This window comes from Pteronotus mesoamericanus, unplaced genomic scaffold, assembly GCF_021234165.1.
Source record: "Pteronotus mesoamericanus isolate MK-2021 breed Mesoamerican mustached bat unplaced genomic scaffold, CSHL_Meso_final scaffold_507, whole genome shotgun sequence".
Taxonomy (NCBI): Eukaryota; Metazoa; Chordata; class Mammalia; order Chiroptera; family Mormoopidae; genus Pteronotus; species Pteronotus mesoamericanus.
The window spans coordinates 3,957,901-3,974,618 of record NW_026555319.1 but is presented as its reverse complement, the minus strand read 5'-3'; the positions used below and the strand labels follow the sequence as shown (position 1 = coordinate 3,974,618).

General features: G+C 57.6%; 1 protein-coding gene and 1 long non-coding RNA gene across 4 annotated transcripts in view; one reads left to right on the top strand and one right to left on the bottom strand.

Moving 5' to 3' along the window:
• KDM2B (lysine demethylase 2B) overlaps positions 1–16,718 on the bottom strand; it is a 99,426-nt gene that overhangs the window by 53,994 nt on the left and 28,714 nt on the right. For all 3 annotated transcript variants that reach the window (XM_054594222.1, XM_054594221.1, XM_054594223.1), the window contains exons 7-10: positions 13,713–13,806; positions 12,524–12,677; positions 6,053–6,168; positions 133–259 (exon numbers count right to left, since the gene is read on the bottom strand). In XM_054594222.1, coding sequence (XP_054450197.1) covers positions 133–259; positions 6,053–6,168; positions 12,524–12,677; positions 13,713–13,806 — 491 coding nt within the window. The remainder of the gene's footprint in view (positions 1–132; positions 260–6,052; positions 6,169–12,523; positions 12,678–13,712; positions 13,807–16,718) is intronic.
• Positions 7,760–10,425, top strand: LOC129087354 (uncharacterized). The gene is made up of 3 exons (XR_008530894.1): positions 7,760–8,303; positions 8,438–8,518; positions 10,101–10,425. It is a non-coding gene; the product is annotated as an uncharacterized LOC129087354 (long non-coding RNA).

Here is a 16,718-nt window from a genome sequence, read left to right as displayed (position 1 = left end):
AATCATGCCCAGGACTGGCTCCTCCCCACATCTACGTGGTCACCAGCGAGACCTGGAAGCCAGCAGCATTACTCCGTTGGGGTCATGATTTCATTTTTGGCGGCGAGATGATGAGCCACGGCGTTCACTCACCAATCAGCATTGATTCTCTCTGGTATTCCCGAGTGAGGTAGGACCGCTGGGTCACACAGTACACGTATCTCTCCAAGACATACCAGCACATCTCATAGTAGAAGGGGTAACGGAATTTGGGCTGCACCTGAAAGCAAAGACCCAGGGGGCGGAGGTCAGTTTCTGGCGGGCAAGGGGAAAGGGAGGGAGAGAATAGAGGGAGTGGTGTTTCCTGGGGGTGGGAGTTATTTTCATCGTCTTAGCAGAAGCGCGAATGGTGTGAGCGAAAAATGGGAGGGAGGGCTGCAGGGCCAGGGGGGAGGCGCTGGAAGCGGAGAGAGACCAGTAGCATGCACCAATGAGGAGGAAGACGGGGGAAGAGGCCTAGGTGACAGCATTATTTTGAGGTTCCCTGAGCTGTACGCCACGGGAAGAAGGGAAGGGGGCCGCCTTGTGCTTCTGTGAGATGCAGAGAAACAGAGCTGTCCCCTGACCTTGCTGATGGAGGGCGCGGGGACCTACGACTGGGAGCCGCTGCCTGATTCTAGCTGCAAGAGAAATGGGTTCTCAGAGATTCTTGCACAAACTCTGCTAAGCTTCCCTCCTTCTTGAAGCACAGAATCCCCAAACCTCACCACCTGCAGACAGGCAAGGAAGCACCTCCTGCACTCTGGGGGAGGGGCCACACCAAGCGGACCAATGAGGATGGAAGGGTGTGGCCTCCCCTACCTCTGGGGGTAGGGCCTCAGAAGGGCCCACCTCCTGCTCCTTCCCCACCACCTGGCGCTGCCGGGCCTGTATTATTCCCAGGGGACTCCCTTACTTAGACACAAGTTCCCAATGTAACCCTAACGCCAAGGGACACAACCCCAGGTGTGGCGCAGGAATCCAGACCCAGATCCCCTTCTGGCTGTTTCTTATAGGGGAGGAAGTACAGGCGCTGAGAGTTTCGTGTATCAGAACTGTGACAAGGTCTGGGCTCCGGAGGGGATTGCGCGGGGCCTTTGAGGGGGAGATGACAGCGAAAGACAGGAAGGAAGCGATACCACTGACGGCCCTGGCACAGAGAACCCTTCCGAAAACTGCATCCCGCGCGGGGCGGGGTGGGGTGGGGACTGCTGGTGCTGAGAGGCTGGCCCCTCCCCCACTGCTGGGTCCTCCTCCCGGAGGCTACGTATAGACCCTACAGTATAGACCCTACAGTATAGACCCGTATAGACCCTACAAGTCCACCGTCCACACTCGCTCCTGCCCTGCGTGCCGCCCTCCAGGGACCTCTGCAGGGGCCAGAGGCCCCTCTCCACCTCCTCTATCGCCCTGGAAGTCAGGGTGCTGGACGTTAGGCAAAGCACGCTCCCCTAGCTTTCTCGGCTGACAACAGGCAACACTCCACACGTGGAACGGAGACCAAACGCAAGACCCAGGTCCACCGTGGGCCCTGAGATACTGTTTTCCTGCCTCTCCCACACTGCCCACCTGGAAGAGGTCTCAGCCGTGCCCTCTTTGCTGGTCCCGGCTCTCAGTTCCCTGTTCCAGGCCTCGGGGGCTCAGTGTCCAGCTGCGAGGCCCTTTTCCCACGTTGGGGGCCCCACTTCTCCCATCTACGTATTGGGTCCATTTGACCGCCCTGCCTCGGGTGGGGAGTATGCTTTGGAATGAGATCCTAGCCATGAGCTCCTCAGAGGGCGGGGGGAGAGGCATGGAGTTGGGAACATCATCGAGTGGTTTCCTTGGCTCCAGCTTCTTTCCCAAGATCTCCAGTTTTATTGGTGGGATAGTACATTAATAACGCCTTTTCTTCAGTCCCTGGATCACTGCCCTCCGGAGTTTAAAAGTAAGGCTCTGCAGGCCTTGACCTCCTGGGACGAAGGGTTTGGGGGTGTCAGCCCCTCCCCTATTCCAGAACAAAGGCCAAGCGATTTTGAAACAAACTGCCAATACCTGGAGCAAGTCGAGGACGGCAGGTCCGTCTCTCCTCAGACCTTCACTCACATCCCTGACTTTAGACTGAATCGGCCAAACTCTGAAGCTGCTTTTGAGATTTCAAATTTGGGGCAATCATCTGAGCCACTCGGCCTGGGTGGGCACCATCGCACCCAGGAATCTTTGTCGCTAAGAGAGAAAAAATTTTGTGTTTGGCTGTATTTCAGGAGAGGAAGGTAAGTCTCCCCTCATTGTTGCTGAGCCCAAAGGAAACCAGCTGGGTGAAAACAAATGCTGATGAAGGATTAAAATTTCTTTCATTTTATTTTTTTTTTCCAAGAGAGCACCGCAGGAAACAAAATTGGCAAAGAATTGACTTACAAACAGGTTGTCGCCTTCCACCCTTCGCCTTCAAAAGGTTTCAGCCACATGCCTGGGAACATTAAACACATGATTGCTCAACATTATTTGTTGACAGAATCGGAGCCTCCTCAAACTGAGTTGTTCACCAAAAGGCAAGGTGGGCAGAAAACATGCAGTGCTCCCTGCCTGGGGGGTCCTCCCTGGATCAGTGGGTCTCCAGGGGTCAGTTTGAGTGCCCGAAGGCCCCTTCGAGTGGCACCTGGCCTTAGCCCTTCCTCTTACAGCAGAGGGACCCGAGGAGATCAGAGCCAGCGGTATTTCAGTGCATCTAGAAATCCCTGGTCTCAGGACTTGAAAAACTGAAATGAGATTGGGTGGAAGTGTCTTAAAAATTTGTTTTTTTTCTCCTGGGAAAAAAAGTCAATGGGAAAAAAATCTAATGGTAGGAGAAAGGTGAAAGGAAGGGTAAATTATTTGCAATTTCCAAACAGATTCACTGACTGAGAGGAAATGAGGCATGTGGGCATTACCTTTCCTGAGAAGGCTGTTTTCACTAGAACCAGTAGGGGGAAATTAAAAAAAAAAAAAAAAAAAGGGTAAAAAAAAAAGAGACAGCAGTTTAATGATTTTCTGGACCATCCCTACCTTTTGTCAACCTAACTAGCGTTAAAAATGTGTAGTGATCATTGTTGAGATGTTATCAAGTAATAACCCATCCCTTCTTTGGTGCAGTTCTCTGCGTTTCCCCCAGCCCCGTATTTTTAGAACGAGAGGGGAAAGATTTAATCTCCAAAGGGGACAGGAAATGGAAACCCATCAGTCCCAGACGCCTGTCTGTGCTTGTCTTTGGGGCAGCAGGTAAAGTCTCCTATCATCCAGCCCAGAAGGATTAAAATCATGAGAGCAAGGCATGGCTTCCTAAACCTAGGAGAACCTTGGGGCTCCCCTGCTCTGGATGGGGGGGTCCCCCACCTTGAACCACAAAAGGCAAATTCTTCTTCCAAGACAAACTGACGCCTCGAGGCTCAGAGACTGATGATGTCCTCTGTCCGGCCCCTGCATTTGGTTCCAAAGCCACATTTTAGGACTTGAAAAACTTTTTAAATGGCCACAGCCTTCCTGAGCAGCTCGTAGGGATGAGGGATGTAAAGAATGAAGTTGTAGCGAGCTGACAAGGCCTGGCGCTTTTTCTGGCCTCCAGTGCTCTCTCCCCAGCATCTTTTGTCTGCCTGGGCTCCTAGGACGTGAACAATTGAGCCTTGCAGACAAGCCCTCGCCAAGGACCAGAAATCAAAGCAGATTAAACGGCCTGCCTCTGGTTCCAACCCGGCCTGGGCCCCAGCCCCCTGCCTGTCCACCTGCCTGGGGAAGCCAGATGGGTGTCCACTCAGACGGCGGAGAGAGTGGGCCTGGGGGGAGGGGATCCTGCCATCTCTTCTGGATGTGGGCGCGATATTCCACGGGAGCTTAGGGTTCAAATTCATTTACCCCCTCCACACCCCCCCTCTGCCCATCATCCCCGCCCCCTGCTGGGGAGGCAGGGGGCAGGGCTCCTCACAGAATGAGGGGCCCCAGCCCACTGCGTTGTGGGATCCGGATTCCTGAGGGGAGGGGTGGCTGAAGGCTTTAGAAATCCCAGTCTGACTCTGGCCTTCAGGAATTGCCTGGAAAGTCACGGGCCAGACTTCTCTTTCTAGATTTTTCCCTTTTTATCCCACACTTCCTAGTCTGCTCGTCAACTGGCCCATTCCTCGGCTCCGGCCAAAGAACAGTTGGCCAGAGCCCCAGGCAGCACATGACCCAGACTCTGAGATGGCCGCTCACACCCGATGGCACCTTCACCGCAGAATGACCTCCTCCGGCCCGGGGCTGGCCTGGCCCCTCCCCAGGCCAGGAAAGGGATGTTGGGCGGACAACCGAGAAGAGGGTCTACAAACGAGACCCCATCTCTGGAGATCTGGGCCTCGCCGGGGGCAAGCCCACCGCCTGAAGGTGGGCACTCTCTCCCCTTTTGTGCCCCTGGCCAATGAATGTGGCCAACGTGGGCCCTGGGAATCCATCGGACAGAGTCCCTCAACGTCAGGGCTGCTAAAAAGGCCAGCCACGCACATGGGGGCTAAGACTTTGACTCATGTCTGTGATTCCATGCAGACCAAGGCCAGGGAGCAAGACCAAGAAAGGCAGGGATCCTGGACCCAAGGCGTATCTTCAGGGTCCAAGCACAGCAACACGTCTTTGGGGCAAGAAAGTCATCTTTGTGGCAAAACCCGAGAAGACACGATTTGTCCATCCCATGGACTATGACTCAGCCATGAAAAGGAATGAAGCACTGGCACCTGCCACAGCACAGATGAAGTTTAGAGTCATCATGCAGAGGGAAAGCAGCCAGACAGGAAAGGCCTCGTTGTACGGTTCCATTTATAAGAAATGTCCAGAACAGACGAATCCACAGACACAGAAAACAGATTAGTGAAGGGCAGGGGCTGGGGAATGAGGAGGGGCTGCTAAGGGGGACGAGGCTTCTTCTGGGGGGATGAATGTCCTGGGACTAGACAGAGGTGACAGCTGCACAACGCTGTGAATGTGCCAGATGTCACTGGACTGCACACTTCTTTTTTTTTTTAAAGATTTTATTTATTTATTTTTAGAGAAGAGAAGGGAGGGACACATCACTGTGTGGTTGCATCTCGTGCGCCCCCCCGCCAGGGACCTGGCCCACAACCCAGGCCTGTGCCCCGCCTGCGAATCGAGACAGCGACCCTCTGGTTCGCAGGCCGGCGCTCAATCCACTGAGCCACACCAGCCAGGGCCGAACTGTGCACTTTAAATGGTGAAATTCATTGTACGTGAATTCTCTCAATAAGAAAAGAAATAAAAGAAGAGAAATATTTGAATAACTCTAAGAAAAAAGAAGAGGAATGCGCCTTTTTGCCCCAGTTTCCCAGGCACCCTCTGACCTGTCCTAAATGCCTGGGGACACTTGGTCAAGTTCCAGCATAGGAAAGAGGGTGGCAAGTTTCAAGCAGCCAGCGCTTTTCCGGGGACACTCATGGAGAGAAGCAGAGGACACACATCAGGTCCTGGGGGTGAGGGTGCGGGGACCTCACATCTGAGAAACCATCACCATCAATGACAAGGGGAGCTAGGGACCCCGCAGTGGGCACCGCGATGGAGCTCAGGCAGCCCCTGGGGGACCCAGAGACACCAGCTTCCCCTAAGGCTCTGCGTCACATTTGAGGTCGCTGGAGGCTCTCAGCCAAGACCTGACCTTTGTTCCCAAGGCCCAGCCCCCCTGCAAACCACAGCGGCCACCACCACAAAATCCCCCCTGCTCCCTCCAATCCCATCTCCGCGTGAGGAGGAGGAAGAGGCCAGTGCCCAACATGTCATGGTGCTTTCTCAAGAGACACTTCCTCTTCGGCAAGGGGGTTTTGGCTGCCACCAGCCTGGAGATGAACAGAAAACTCCCAGGGCTCGGGGAGGGGCTCCTGTTGTCACTCCCAGCCCCGAAGAACCAGGACCAAGGCCCGGCCTGAGGCAGGCATCAGGAGGGATCGGGCACTGCGGGGGACTCCGGAGTGACTTGTCCACATGCCCGATCGCAGAGAGCTCAGAGGCCGGGCACGCCCACCCGGAGAGAAGGAAGCCAACTTACCCGTGTTCTATCCTCGATCTCATAGATCCGCAGCTGCATGGGCACGTTAAAGCTGTGTAGGATGTTTCCGCCGAATACCAGAGAGTCTACCGGCGTGTAGACGGCATGGATCCAGCCTGAGGCGGGGAGGGAGAGGCAAGGTCAGCCATCGGCCCCACCTACACCCGGGTGCAGGGGAGGGCAGGAAGCCCAGGTGAGCACCCAGGGCCAGGGCAGAGGATGCTCGGGGCTGCTGGATGCAGAAACCCAAGGCTCTGGCTGGCCTGGAGGACCCGGGCCTGCAGCCGGCTGGACCACAGCAGGCAGCGACGCAGACTACTAGCTCAGGCTGGGTGGTGGGCAGCGGCAGACCAGCCCCCACCTGTCGAGGATCTTGATGACAAAGGCTTCTTTGTGTTGTTTCAGACCTGGCTGTGGCAGCGGACAGAGAACGCAGGCCGTCTCCTCCCATGCTGGCCAGGGAGCCGGAAAACCCTCGCTCAGGCCACTCAGGTGTCCTGGAGCCTTTTCCTGGACATCCCAGGGACCGCCAGTCTCAGGAGGGGTCACAAAGGGTTGCTGGGGGGCACAACTAAAAAGTGACATTTTGCCAGGACTGCAGGACCCAGACACTCTTCTCTGCCCCATTCCACCTTCTGCCATCAAAATCCTCAAAGGCCCATTTTCAGGCATCTCCTTAGCCCCGCGACACTTGTACCCGCACAGCAGTTCTATCTTTCGGGCCGTGAGCTGCTGACACGTCTCTCTTGTGCCACCTGCAGCTTCTTAGCAGCCTGGGGCACCTTGGGGCTTTTTCATCTCCCTGGACGCCTAGCCCAAAGCCTGGCACAAAGACATGAGAGTGACTGACGACCGAGTGCTCCCGCAGGCCAGGCGCTGGTCTAAGGGCTAAACAGGCTTTAACTCATTTAATTCTCACAAAATTCCGAAAAAGTGTATGTTACATTCATCCACAATTTACAGAGGAGGAGACTAAGGCAGAGAAAAATAAAGTCACTTATAAGGACAGGAAGTCTGCCCCCGCTGGTCCCTAAAAAGCCAGGGACAAAGCAGGACACTTCATTCATTCCTTCGGTGACTCTGGGGGCTGGCCGGACTTCAAGTGCTCACTCACTACAGCAGCAGGTGGCTCCTGGCCGCTGCAAGGGACTGCACAGAGCCAGGCAACAGGGGATCTCATGATCCGCTCCCATTTCCGGATGCTGACACTGAGGCTGAGAGCAGCTAAGTCAATCGCTGAATGAAGCCACAGCCGGTGAGTGACAGCACCTCCGTTTTTAGCCGCTACGCTGCACTGTTACTGCGTCAAAGGCTTCGTGTGGGCCTGCGGGTCCCTGGGGGCAAGCCTGCCAACACGCAGGGAGGGAAATGCAGAGAGAAACAAGAAAAAAAGGACAGACAGAGGCGGAAGCAGAGGATGGGCAGAGGGGACAGGGGACAGGCAGGGACAAGCCAGGATCCCGAGCCAGGATCCCGAGCCAGGTGCCGCGGTCCCTTCTCCTCCCACCCACCGAGCTGTTCCAGACTCTTCCCTCCCATGAGCTGACACACGCCTGCCGGAGGCACAGGCGGCCACAGGCAGTCACAGCTGCTGGAGCAAAGCTGCCACTGGAAGAGAGCTCAGAGGCTGCGCGGCCACTGCTGGCATCTGGGCCAGGGCCCTCCCCTGCCTGGGGCCTGGGCGGAGGGCAGAGAGAGAGCGCCAGCCAAGAGCTCAGGAATGAAGGCTTTTATGTAACTGGCTGTGCTGTTAGTCTCCGCGCCACGGCGCCACGAGCGAGACAGAGGGAGCAGCTCGGCCGCAGGGGTGCCCTTGCCACGTCGCCTGCGCCTCCGCCCCCACCGTCTTTACCCCCTCTTTGCGGATACCTTTAAAGTCTCGGTTTCCAGGTCTGCTTCAGCCTCTCTGCCTCAGCTGTGTACCACCTGATTTTCTCAACATTTTTGTCTCTACCAAGAGGAGCACTATTATCACTGCCGTTGTTACCGCCGTCTGCGGTATCTAAGTGACATCTACAACGGGGCCTAGGACCACACCGGGTTTCCGCGGATGCACATGGCAGGGTGAAGCCTGAACAGGGACGAGGACTCCTGGGTCGTTTCTAGGCACCTCGTGTGCCCACCAACCGCCCTACAGAAAGGCCAAGTCGGGACGCACGAGTTGGAGACCGTCTCCAGCGCTGACTCATCCTGCGGCGTGCGGCACTGGACCGCCCCTCTCGTGGCCGCTGCCTCCCGTGTGGGCAACTTGGTGAGCAAGAGCTCGTTCCATGTGAGCCACCGCCACTGAGGTCCACGTGGCCGCATCCGCGGCAGGGCTTTGGAAAGCACGGTGCCACGTGAATCGCACTGACCAGCCCCCGCCTCTCCCTCCTCTCCTGGCAGGTAGAAACGCAGACACACCTGACTTACATCTGTTACCCTGACGTGTGCGCAGAGGGCGACAGAAGAGAGGTGCTGCTGCAGGTAGGGAAACAGGAACCTGTGCTCCCAGTAACGTGCCTGTGTGGGGGTTCTGAAAGCTTCTTCCCTCTCTCCTTTCCTCCCCCAGCCAGGGCTGAAAGGGGGGGTCAGGCTGCCTCCCCTGGATTAGAGTTGCTGCCAAGTCCCTCCCCGCCGCCCTCCCCGCGCCTGCTTTGCTACTTAAACGAGTCCCTCCAGGAGAGCCAGCGAGGGGAAATAACATTGTTCATGAGCCCCGTCCACACCCACCCTCCCGACGGCGCCTCGCTGGACGCGCCCCAGGGAGCAGGAGAGAGCAGGTGCCCCGAACTGATGGCTGGGCTGGGCCGGCTGCATCTGCCTCCGGCTCCCAGGACAGGGTCACCGACAACATAAAGGTAGTAACAGAGGCTATTCAGGCCAAGCGTCAAGGGACAGATCCAGTCATGGAAGGAAAGCAGGCGACCCACAAAACCTACTGACGGACGTTCTCTGGGACCAGAGGGAGCCCGAAAGAACAGGAGGGGCATGTGGCGTCTCACCCACAAGCTAGACGCTCAGCATCCGGAATCCAAAGCCCCCACCCGCCCACATGTGTCTATCTCTGCAGTGGCTGCGGGGGTAAAACCCAAGGTCACAGAATTCGGGGGCGCCTCTCCCCATGCGGTGCCAGGCCCGCGTTTGCCACGAGGAAGCATGGAGGGCCTCTCCCCTCCCTGGGAGCTGGGAGCTGGCGATGGGGCCCAAGCGGGCCGGCCACGGGCTGCAGCGGGGCCCGGAGCCATGTTTGGTCTGACCCACCCGTGTTACAAAAACAAGGAAAATTCACAGGGCAAGCTGACTTCCTTCCTTCCTGAGAAAAGTGAGAAGACGGGCCCACCAGGCCCCATCCCCCGGCTGCCCTACCTGGCTGGAACTGCGCCGCTCGTCACAGCTCCACCGCCCTCTGCCTTCCCTCCAGCCGGCCTCGCTGCCACGCTGCCCCCACCCCACACCCATTCTACAGACGGCTCATCTGAGGTCCGAGCCAACGTACGCTAGTCAGTAGCTACCGGTTACAGTTTCTCAGACTTGCCCAAGCTTAAGGGACACCTGGAGCTACGGTGAATTTTGGGTCTTGGGTATGAAGAAAGAATGGGAAATACTTTCAGGCCAGCCCGAGTCCCTGACCGCAGGGTCCTTCTGAGGCCCCCAGTCTGGGCCCCACATCCTCGCTGCTCCCTGGCGACAGGGGAGCTCAGAACAGAGGGAGTCTGTCTCAGCCTCCCCAGCACCTTCCAGGCTGCCACACAGACCCTTAGGAAAGGCTGTTACATGAACAAATAATTCTCCCAAAGTTGTACAGCAAAGGGGGCCACATCTCAAATCTGCTGGCCCCCAGGCGAACGCGGAACCAGGTGGGTGCCGAAGCGACACACACACGGGTTCTCACCCGCCCTGTCACTCATTAACTGTGTGACCTTGGGCTAGTTTGCTTGCCTCTCTGGGCCTCTGGAACCTTATTACAAAAGGGGGTGGGGAATGTTTTTTCTTGCTTACAGAGAAGATTAAAAACACAAAACATTTGCTGTTTGGTAATACCAGTTATTCTTACTATTAACTCTAGTTCACCTGGGCAGGCGCAGCCGGGGGGAGGCCGAGCCTACGAAAGAAGATGGTGTAAACTTTCATCAGCTCAACACCATCCAAGTTAAAGCCCTCTCTTCTGAAGTTACGCACTTCCAGCATTTTCCGTATCAGAACAGCCTTCCTTTCATGAAACGCCGGCATAAGTGGATTCGGATTTTTTGTCATGTTTTCCATTAACGTCCACCTCTAGCAGCCTTGTAACAGCTCCCAACCTTTTTTTTTTTTTTTTAATTTCATTGGTCCATGAAATCAATGCCTGGGAACCCCATGTGCCCCCTGCCTCTGAGGTGATCACAAATTCCAACTGTCCCTTTTTTTTAACTTCCCTAAAATCCAGAAAAAGTCCTGTGTCTCACTCAGGACCCTTAGGGACAGAAGTCTTTGCCTGCTTGCGGCAGGCGAAGCCCACGTCCCACCTTCCACAGGTGCACCCACGCTGTGGCTCCGATGCACCTTCTCTGGACCTTTCTCAGCTTGCTGGAGTCACAAAACTCACCCGCTCCCATCCCTGCCTTGGGGAAAGCGAGGAGCCACCGCCCAGCTGTGCACAAGGCCCATCCCCCCGGGGACAGGAGGAGGCCTGCACCCAGGGGACAGGGTTAGGAAGGACCCTGAGGGTCTCAGGGTTCAGCCCCACCCTGCCCCTGCTGTGGAGCTGCCACAGTTGAGGGGCAGAGAGAAGAGCACAGCCCAAGGCCAGAGGCAGCAAGGCCGAGGGCATGTCAGAGTGCCCTTGAGTCCCCCAGGCCGATCGCCCCACACCCACAGAGTGTGCTGCCCACACTTGAGAAGGACACCTCCTCTTCCCGACTCTCGGCGCCATGTCCTCTGGGGGTTCACACCATAGACACTGCCTACCGGCCCCATCCCTTCCCGTCCTGAGCAAGGGGAACTTCCCTCCCTGAGCCAAACAGGTCCAAGGACGGACTTAGGGCCATGGTAACAAAGTTGCTCCACTAAACCCCGCCACCTCAAACCCCCAACTTCCCTAATAGGGAAGTCTCCACCTTCCGCCCCGACTTTCTAGAAGAGCCCGGGTGTGCAGGCCCCATCCCCATGGTGGGAACTGCTACCACATCCACCTCCACTTCACCTGACACCATACACTGGTGCTTGATGTCCAGACCCAAGGCCAGCTTCCAGCTCAAGTCTCACAAACTTAAGTGTTACCCAGCTTCTCCATCCAATAGATCTTAGTGGCCAACTACCCTAAGTTCCAATCATCTATTTAGTGGCAAGTGCCCTGCAGTCTCCTTGGCCCAACCATATATACCTTCTACTTGTATACCTCCAGAGACGGGCAGCTCACTACCTGAAAGAACAACTCATTCCAATACCATTTGATTATACCTGTCCATTCAGGAGGCGATCCTTCAATTGGCTGACTGCATTACCATATACCTTCACTTCCCTGGGCAAAAACAACCCAATTTCTCCTTTGGATTCACATCATCTGATGTGGAATCCAGACTCCTCTCTCTCCAGGTCAACTTACTCTCCAAAGTATAATCAAGAGGAACACAACCTCCTACAGAGTGGGACTGTCACCTCCATCATCCTGGGTAAAATGCTCCCATTCATGCAGCCTAAGACTGCACCCCCACCCTGACTCCTACCTAGGTCACCTGTCACATCCACCAGCGACTCAGCCTACACCTGGCCAAACGTCCTCAGCCCGTCTCCAAATAGCTATAGGGAGGTAGGGCTTCAGTCACTCGGCCCCATTTCACAGATAAGAACGCCGAGCCACAGAGAGATGAAGTCACTTCTGTGAAGTCACGGCTTGTAAACAGCAGAGCCGGAATTGGAACGGAGGCCGTCCAGGCTGGCTCCAGGGCCGGTGCACTTAATTACCACCTTCTGCTGTAGCTGTGGAGTTAATTTTGGTTTTGGCGTGGGGAGTCCAAGTGCAAGAGCTGACACGGATGCCAACTCCACTTCATCTTGTTCTGCAGGGAGGAGGCTGCCACCCTGGGTCCTACCCTTACAACCCAGGCTTGGGGGCGCCTCTGTACAACCCCCTGCCCCCAGCGTCTACCTCTCCCCAGGGCCTGCCTCTGAGAGTCCTCAGAGTAAACCTACCCCCTCTCCCCACAGGACCACGCTGTCCCCCAGAATCTCCGCGCAGGAAGTCCTGGGGAAGCAAACTTCCAAACTTCCCCAGAGGGAAAGCCCTCGGCATTCTCCCAGGAGAGAAGCCTGGCCTGCAGGCAGGGAGATACAGGTCAGATGTGAGAGGAAAAAGGGGCTGCTTGCCCCCCGCAGCCAGAAGCCTCTCCTCTCAGGGGCTGCCAATGGCCAGGAGGCCCAGAGAAACCCAGTTGCTGGGCCTGAAACCCAGGCTGAAGCTGCAGGGACGCAGGGACACGCGAGCTCAGCGCCAGCCTCACTGGAACCTACCGGAAGGGATGAAAAACGTGTAGCCCTGTTTCAGCTCAATTCTTTGGCAGCGCTCCACGCGGTCTCCCAGGAAGATGTCACTCTGTTTGCCTGACAGCACCCACTCCTCGTACAGCGCCAAGTTGTGCAGGGTTGGCGGAATCAGCCAAAAGATCTTGGGAGGAAAAGAAGGCAGTCAGCTGAAGATCCAGGCCAAGTCTCTGATTTCCTCCAGGCTCCGCCACAGCCAAGGAGACAGCCCCACCTGCCTGGGAGGGAGGAGGATGGGGGGCTGTCCCCTGGCATCCCTCCAGGACTGGGCCCAAAGGGTCTCTGCGGTGGCAGGGAGGGCTGCGCCGCCCTTCTGGGATGTCCTGAACGCGCCTTCAGGGAACCTCTGTTCCCCGTGAAACACCAGGGTGAGAAGACTTCCTGGACTCAGTGGAACATTCTTTCTCCTGAGCCACCTCGTCAGAAAGGGGGGGGGGGGGGGTGAGGGCAATTTCCGAAGATGTCTGATAAAAGGGCACAGAAAATAAACCCAGCTTACGCTCGCTCTGGAGAAGGAGGAAAAACATCTGGAAGCAAGTGGGATGACTTCCTAGCCAGAGCGCCTTGCAGCAAGTTCAATTACAACAAACTCACACATAGACCCGGACGAGCAGGGCAGCGCACACATACTCTCAGGGAGTGAACCACGTCCCTGCAGTAACGCCTATGTCCCCACGGGGACATTCACAGGCGCAAACACAGCAGGAACATCCTGAACGCACGCCCCACACGTCCTTTCTCTGGGTGACGTCTGTCCCTAATGTGACATGTTCTTGGAGGCAGGTGATGCTGGCAACTAGAGTTTTAAGTTAAACGGTCTCAGGCTACAGCTGAACGACAGCCGAGGGAAACGAATGCCGGAGACACTTGGGAGCAAACTGGAGTTCCAATCTGGCGAAAGTGCTTACTGGAGCCCCGGACTGGGTGAGGAAGTGTGAACGAGTAACCCGATGTGACACAAAAGAGGCGACCTTGAGCTTTCCCTCCAGAAGAAGATGAGAGTGAAGAGGTGGCCTCAGCCAGGGCCAGGAGGCCCTGAAAGTCCTCACAGAGCGGGCCAGCTGGGGAGGGGCAGAAGGAAGGGGAGAGGTGAGCGAGCCCCGCCACGCACAGACGGCTGGACATGGACACAGAGTTGAAGGGATTCGACCCGACTCACCTTCCCACCCCGGAAAACATGGTACCAAACAGAAGTGCCTCCAAAGTCGATGTGGAAGTCAGTGAAACAACCCTTCACGCTCATCAGACAGTACCTGCAGCACAGAAGCAGGGGAAGCAGAAAAACAATTCAACGCCTGAACCACAGGAGGGGAGAAAACAGCTTCCGAGACACCTGACCTGCTGCCCTTTTATAAAGGCTGACACGGGGGAATTTTCTTTTCTTCTCTTTTTTGTCATACCCAAGTTGAATCGGAGTTCCCCGTGGGGGAAGCCCCTGTGATCAGGTGACCCGTCTCCAGCATCGGCCACCCACCCCCAGGGCTGGGGGAGGCGCTTTTGTTTTCAGGTTCCCATGAGACAGTTGGCAACCCAAAGGTCACTGGGGTTTGTCCTCCCAGGTTTCTACTCTTGCCTCACCCACGCTCCTACCCCAGGTCTTCCTTTCTGCTCCTTTGAAGCTCCTACACCTACAGCTCTCCCAAGCAGCCAGCTCCTGAGTAGCGGCTGGACCTCCCCACCCTGCCCCACCCCCACCCCGCGCCGCCCCGAATTCGGCTGTAAACCACCGGCAGAGTTCGCCGATTTCCAGTCCTGGCTCATCCCCACATTCACTCAACAGGCACGCACTGAGAGCCAACCAGTGCCCCAGCCCTGAGCTAGGCCCTGCACTTAGAGAGACGCAAAAGGCCCCTCTGCCCGTAAGGAGGGGACACTCCTGGAGCCCTGCACAGGCAAAGTTCAATGGCAAGGCCCACTGCAACTGACCGCAGAGTAGGCAAAGCAGCGGAAAGTTCAGGGGTACCCGCCACAAGAGGCCACACCACCTATGATTCCACGTATGCGAAATGTCCAGAGTGGGCAAGTCTACAGAGAGAGAGTAGATTAGTGGTGGCCAGAGACTAAAGGTAGCTCCCAAGTGTACAAGGTTCCAGGTAGGGTGATAAAAAAAAGGTCCCCAAACTGATTGTGGGTGCACAACTCCACAACAGAACTGAAAACCACTGAACTGTACACTTTAAATGGATAAATGTCATGTGGATTATGTCTCCATAAAGCTGTTTTTAAGAAAAAGTGAAGGGATCCAGAGAAGACCCTGGTCGGGTTGGGGGGTGGACAGGCACCGGGCGGGGAAGGAGGGAGAGCCCACCCACCAGCCCGCACAGGGCAAGGCTTCAGAGGCTTGGGCTGGGGACCTGCTGGCGGAGAAGGGACCAGTCTGCAGCCCCTCCTGCGAGCTTCCTTACAGGAACTCGTCAGTCTCCTCCCTCCTCCCTGAACCTGCTGCCCTCCCGCAGGGAGGCAGCGCTTGAGGAGGAGGGAGAGCAGAGCAGGCTTTCACGTCCAGGCCTGGCAGACAGGAGTGGCAGGGTCCCCTCCCTCCCTCCTGTCCCTTCCCACAAGAGCCACTGGAGGCGCGGACGGGGCGGCCTCCCGGGGGCTCATGCATCTTGGCACCTCCAGAGCCTCCCCCAACATGCTTAGCCCACTGACCTCTTTTCCCCGGAGCACTTTGCTTTTCCATGGTTTGGGCAAGAGGGGAGGAAGGGGGCAGGACCGGCCGGGAGGAGCCAGCAGGGAGCGAGCGAGGGGAAATGATGAAGGGCGGGGCGGGGCTGGGTGGGAGGATGGAGGGCTCCGAGGGCCCCCTCCCTCGGGGGCTGCCTTTTGCACCTCACATTCAGGTGGACCGGGCGCGCTTGGCAATATGCAGGCGGCGTGCGGCGTCCCTCCTCGGGATAGGCTGGAAGGAGCCTTAAGCATGTGTCTGCAGGAGGCTGACAAATCAGAAGGCCTCCCCGCACATCAGAGCCCCGCTGCCTAGCAACCCCATCGGAGGGGTGTAGTGGACAGCGCAGGACGCAGCCCTGTCGCGGAGACAGCACGGGCTGCGGGGCTGGCGCCGGGGCTGCTCGAGTCCCGGCTCCGGACTCAGGCTCCACACCCTCTGGCTGCTGCCTTGGCCCCAGCCCCATCCGCACGCGGAAGGCAGGGGTGGTCCCCTTTTCCCTACGAAACTGGGGTGGCAGGGCGGCAGGAGCCCTAACCGCCCCCCCCCACGCCACCCCCTGGACCACACAGGCCTCTTTTCTCTAAGCACCACTTCAAAATATTAGTCCTCATTTTCCTAAAGCCATCTCTTCCTCTCGGCTTTTTTTTTCCTTTTCTTTTTTTAATCTAACCTTGGTTTCCACCCCCTCCAAGCCTCAGCAGAGCACGGTCTGAGGAAAACAATTTAAGTGTTTGCGGAGCAAGAGATACACTTCCTTCGGTCTGCAGCTGGATGCCCACCCGCCAGCCCGCACAGGGCAAGGAAAGACGGCAGCGTGGTTCTCGGGCCCCGGGCCCCGGGCCCCAGGCCTGGCCAAAGTGCCCAGCTCCCCAACTCCCGCCCCCGGCCCCAGCCGCCCCCGCACGCGTGGGAAACGGAACCCCAGGCGCTGCAGCCGCTGTGCGCAGGCAAAGTTCTCCAAGTTGAGCTCGTGTCTCATCTGCCCTCCCAGACACCCTCCCGGGTCCTCCCAGGGCCAGAGAGCTCGGGGGCGCTGCTCCTGGACGCGCCAGTCCTGGAGAGGCTCCTCCTCCCACGCCCCTCATTTCCTGGCCCCCAGGCCTGGGCCACCCCCTCCGGCCCGGCCCGCAGTCGCAGGCCTGGGGACAGCCAGGGCGGCTGTGACAGGCGGCTTTTGTCCGGGGCCCTGCCGCCCCCGCCTGCCCTCCCGCACCCTGCCCCGTGCCTATCCGGGTCCCCCCCTCGCTCCCGCGCTCGCCCGCTCTGGCGTGACGTCTTTGCACTGACCTCTACAGCTTCCTCTTCCAAAGCACACCGCAGTCACATGGGCACCCCGGCTCGGTGCCACGGCGGCGGCGGAGCCCTCCCTGCAGCTGGCCGGCCCGCCCGGCTTCCGCCTCGCGCCCCGGTCTGGCAAGCCGCGCCCCTCGACACCCCCCAGCCCCGCAGCCTCGGGGTCAGAGGGCGCCCTGCCTGGGGGGCTGGAAAGCGGGA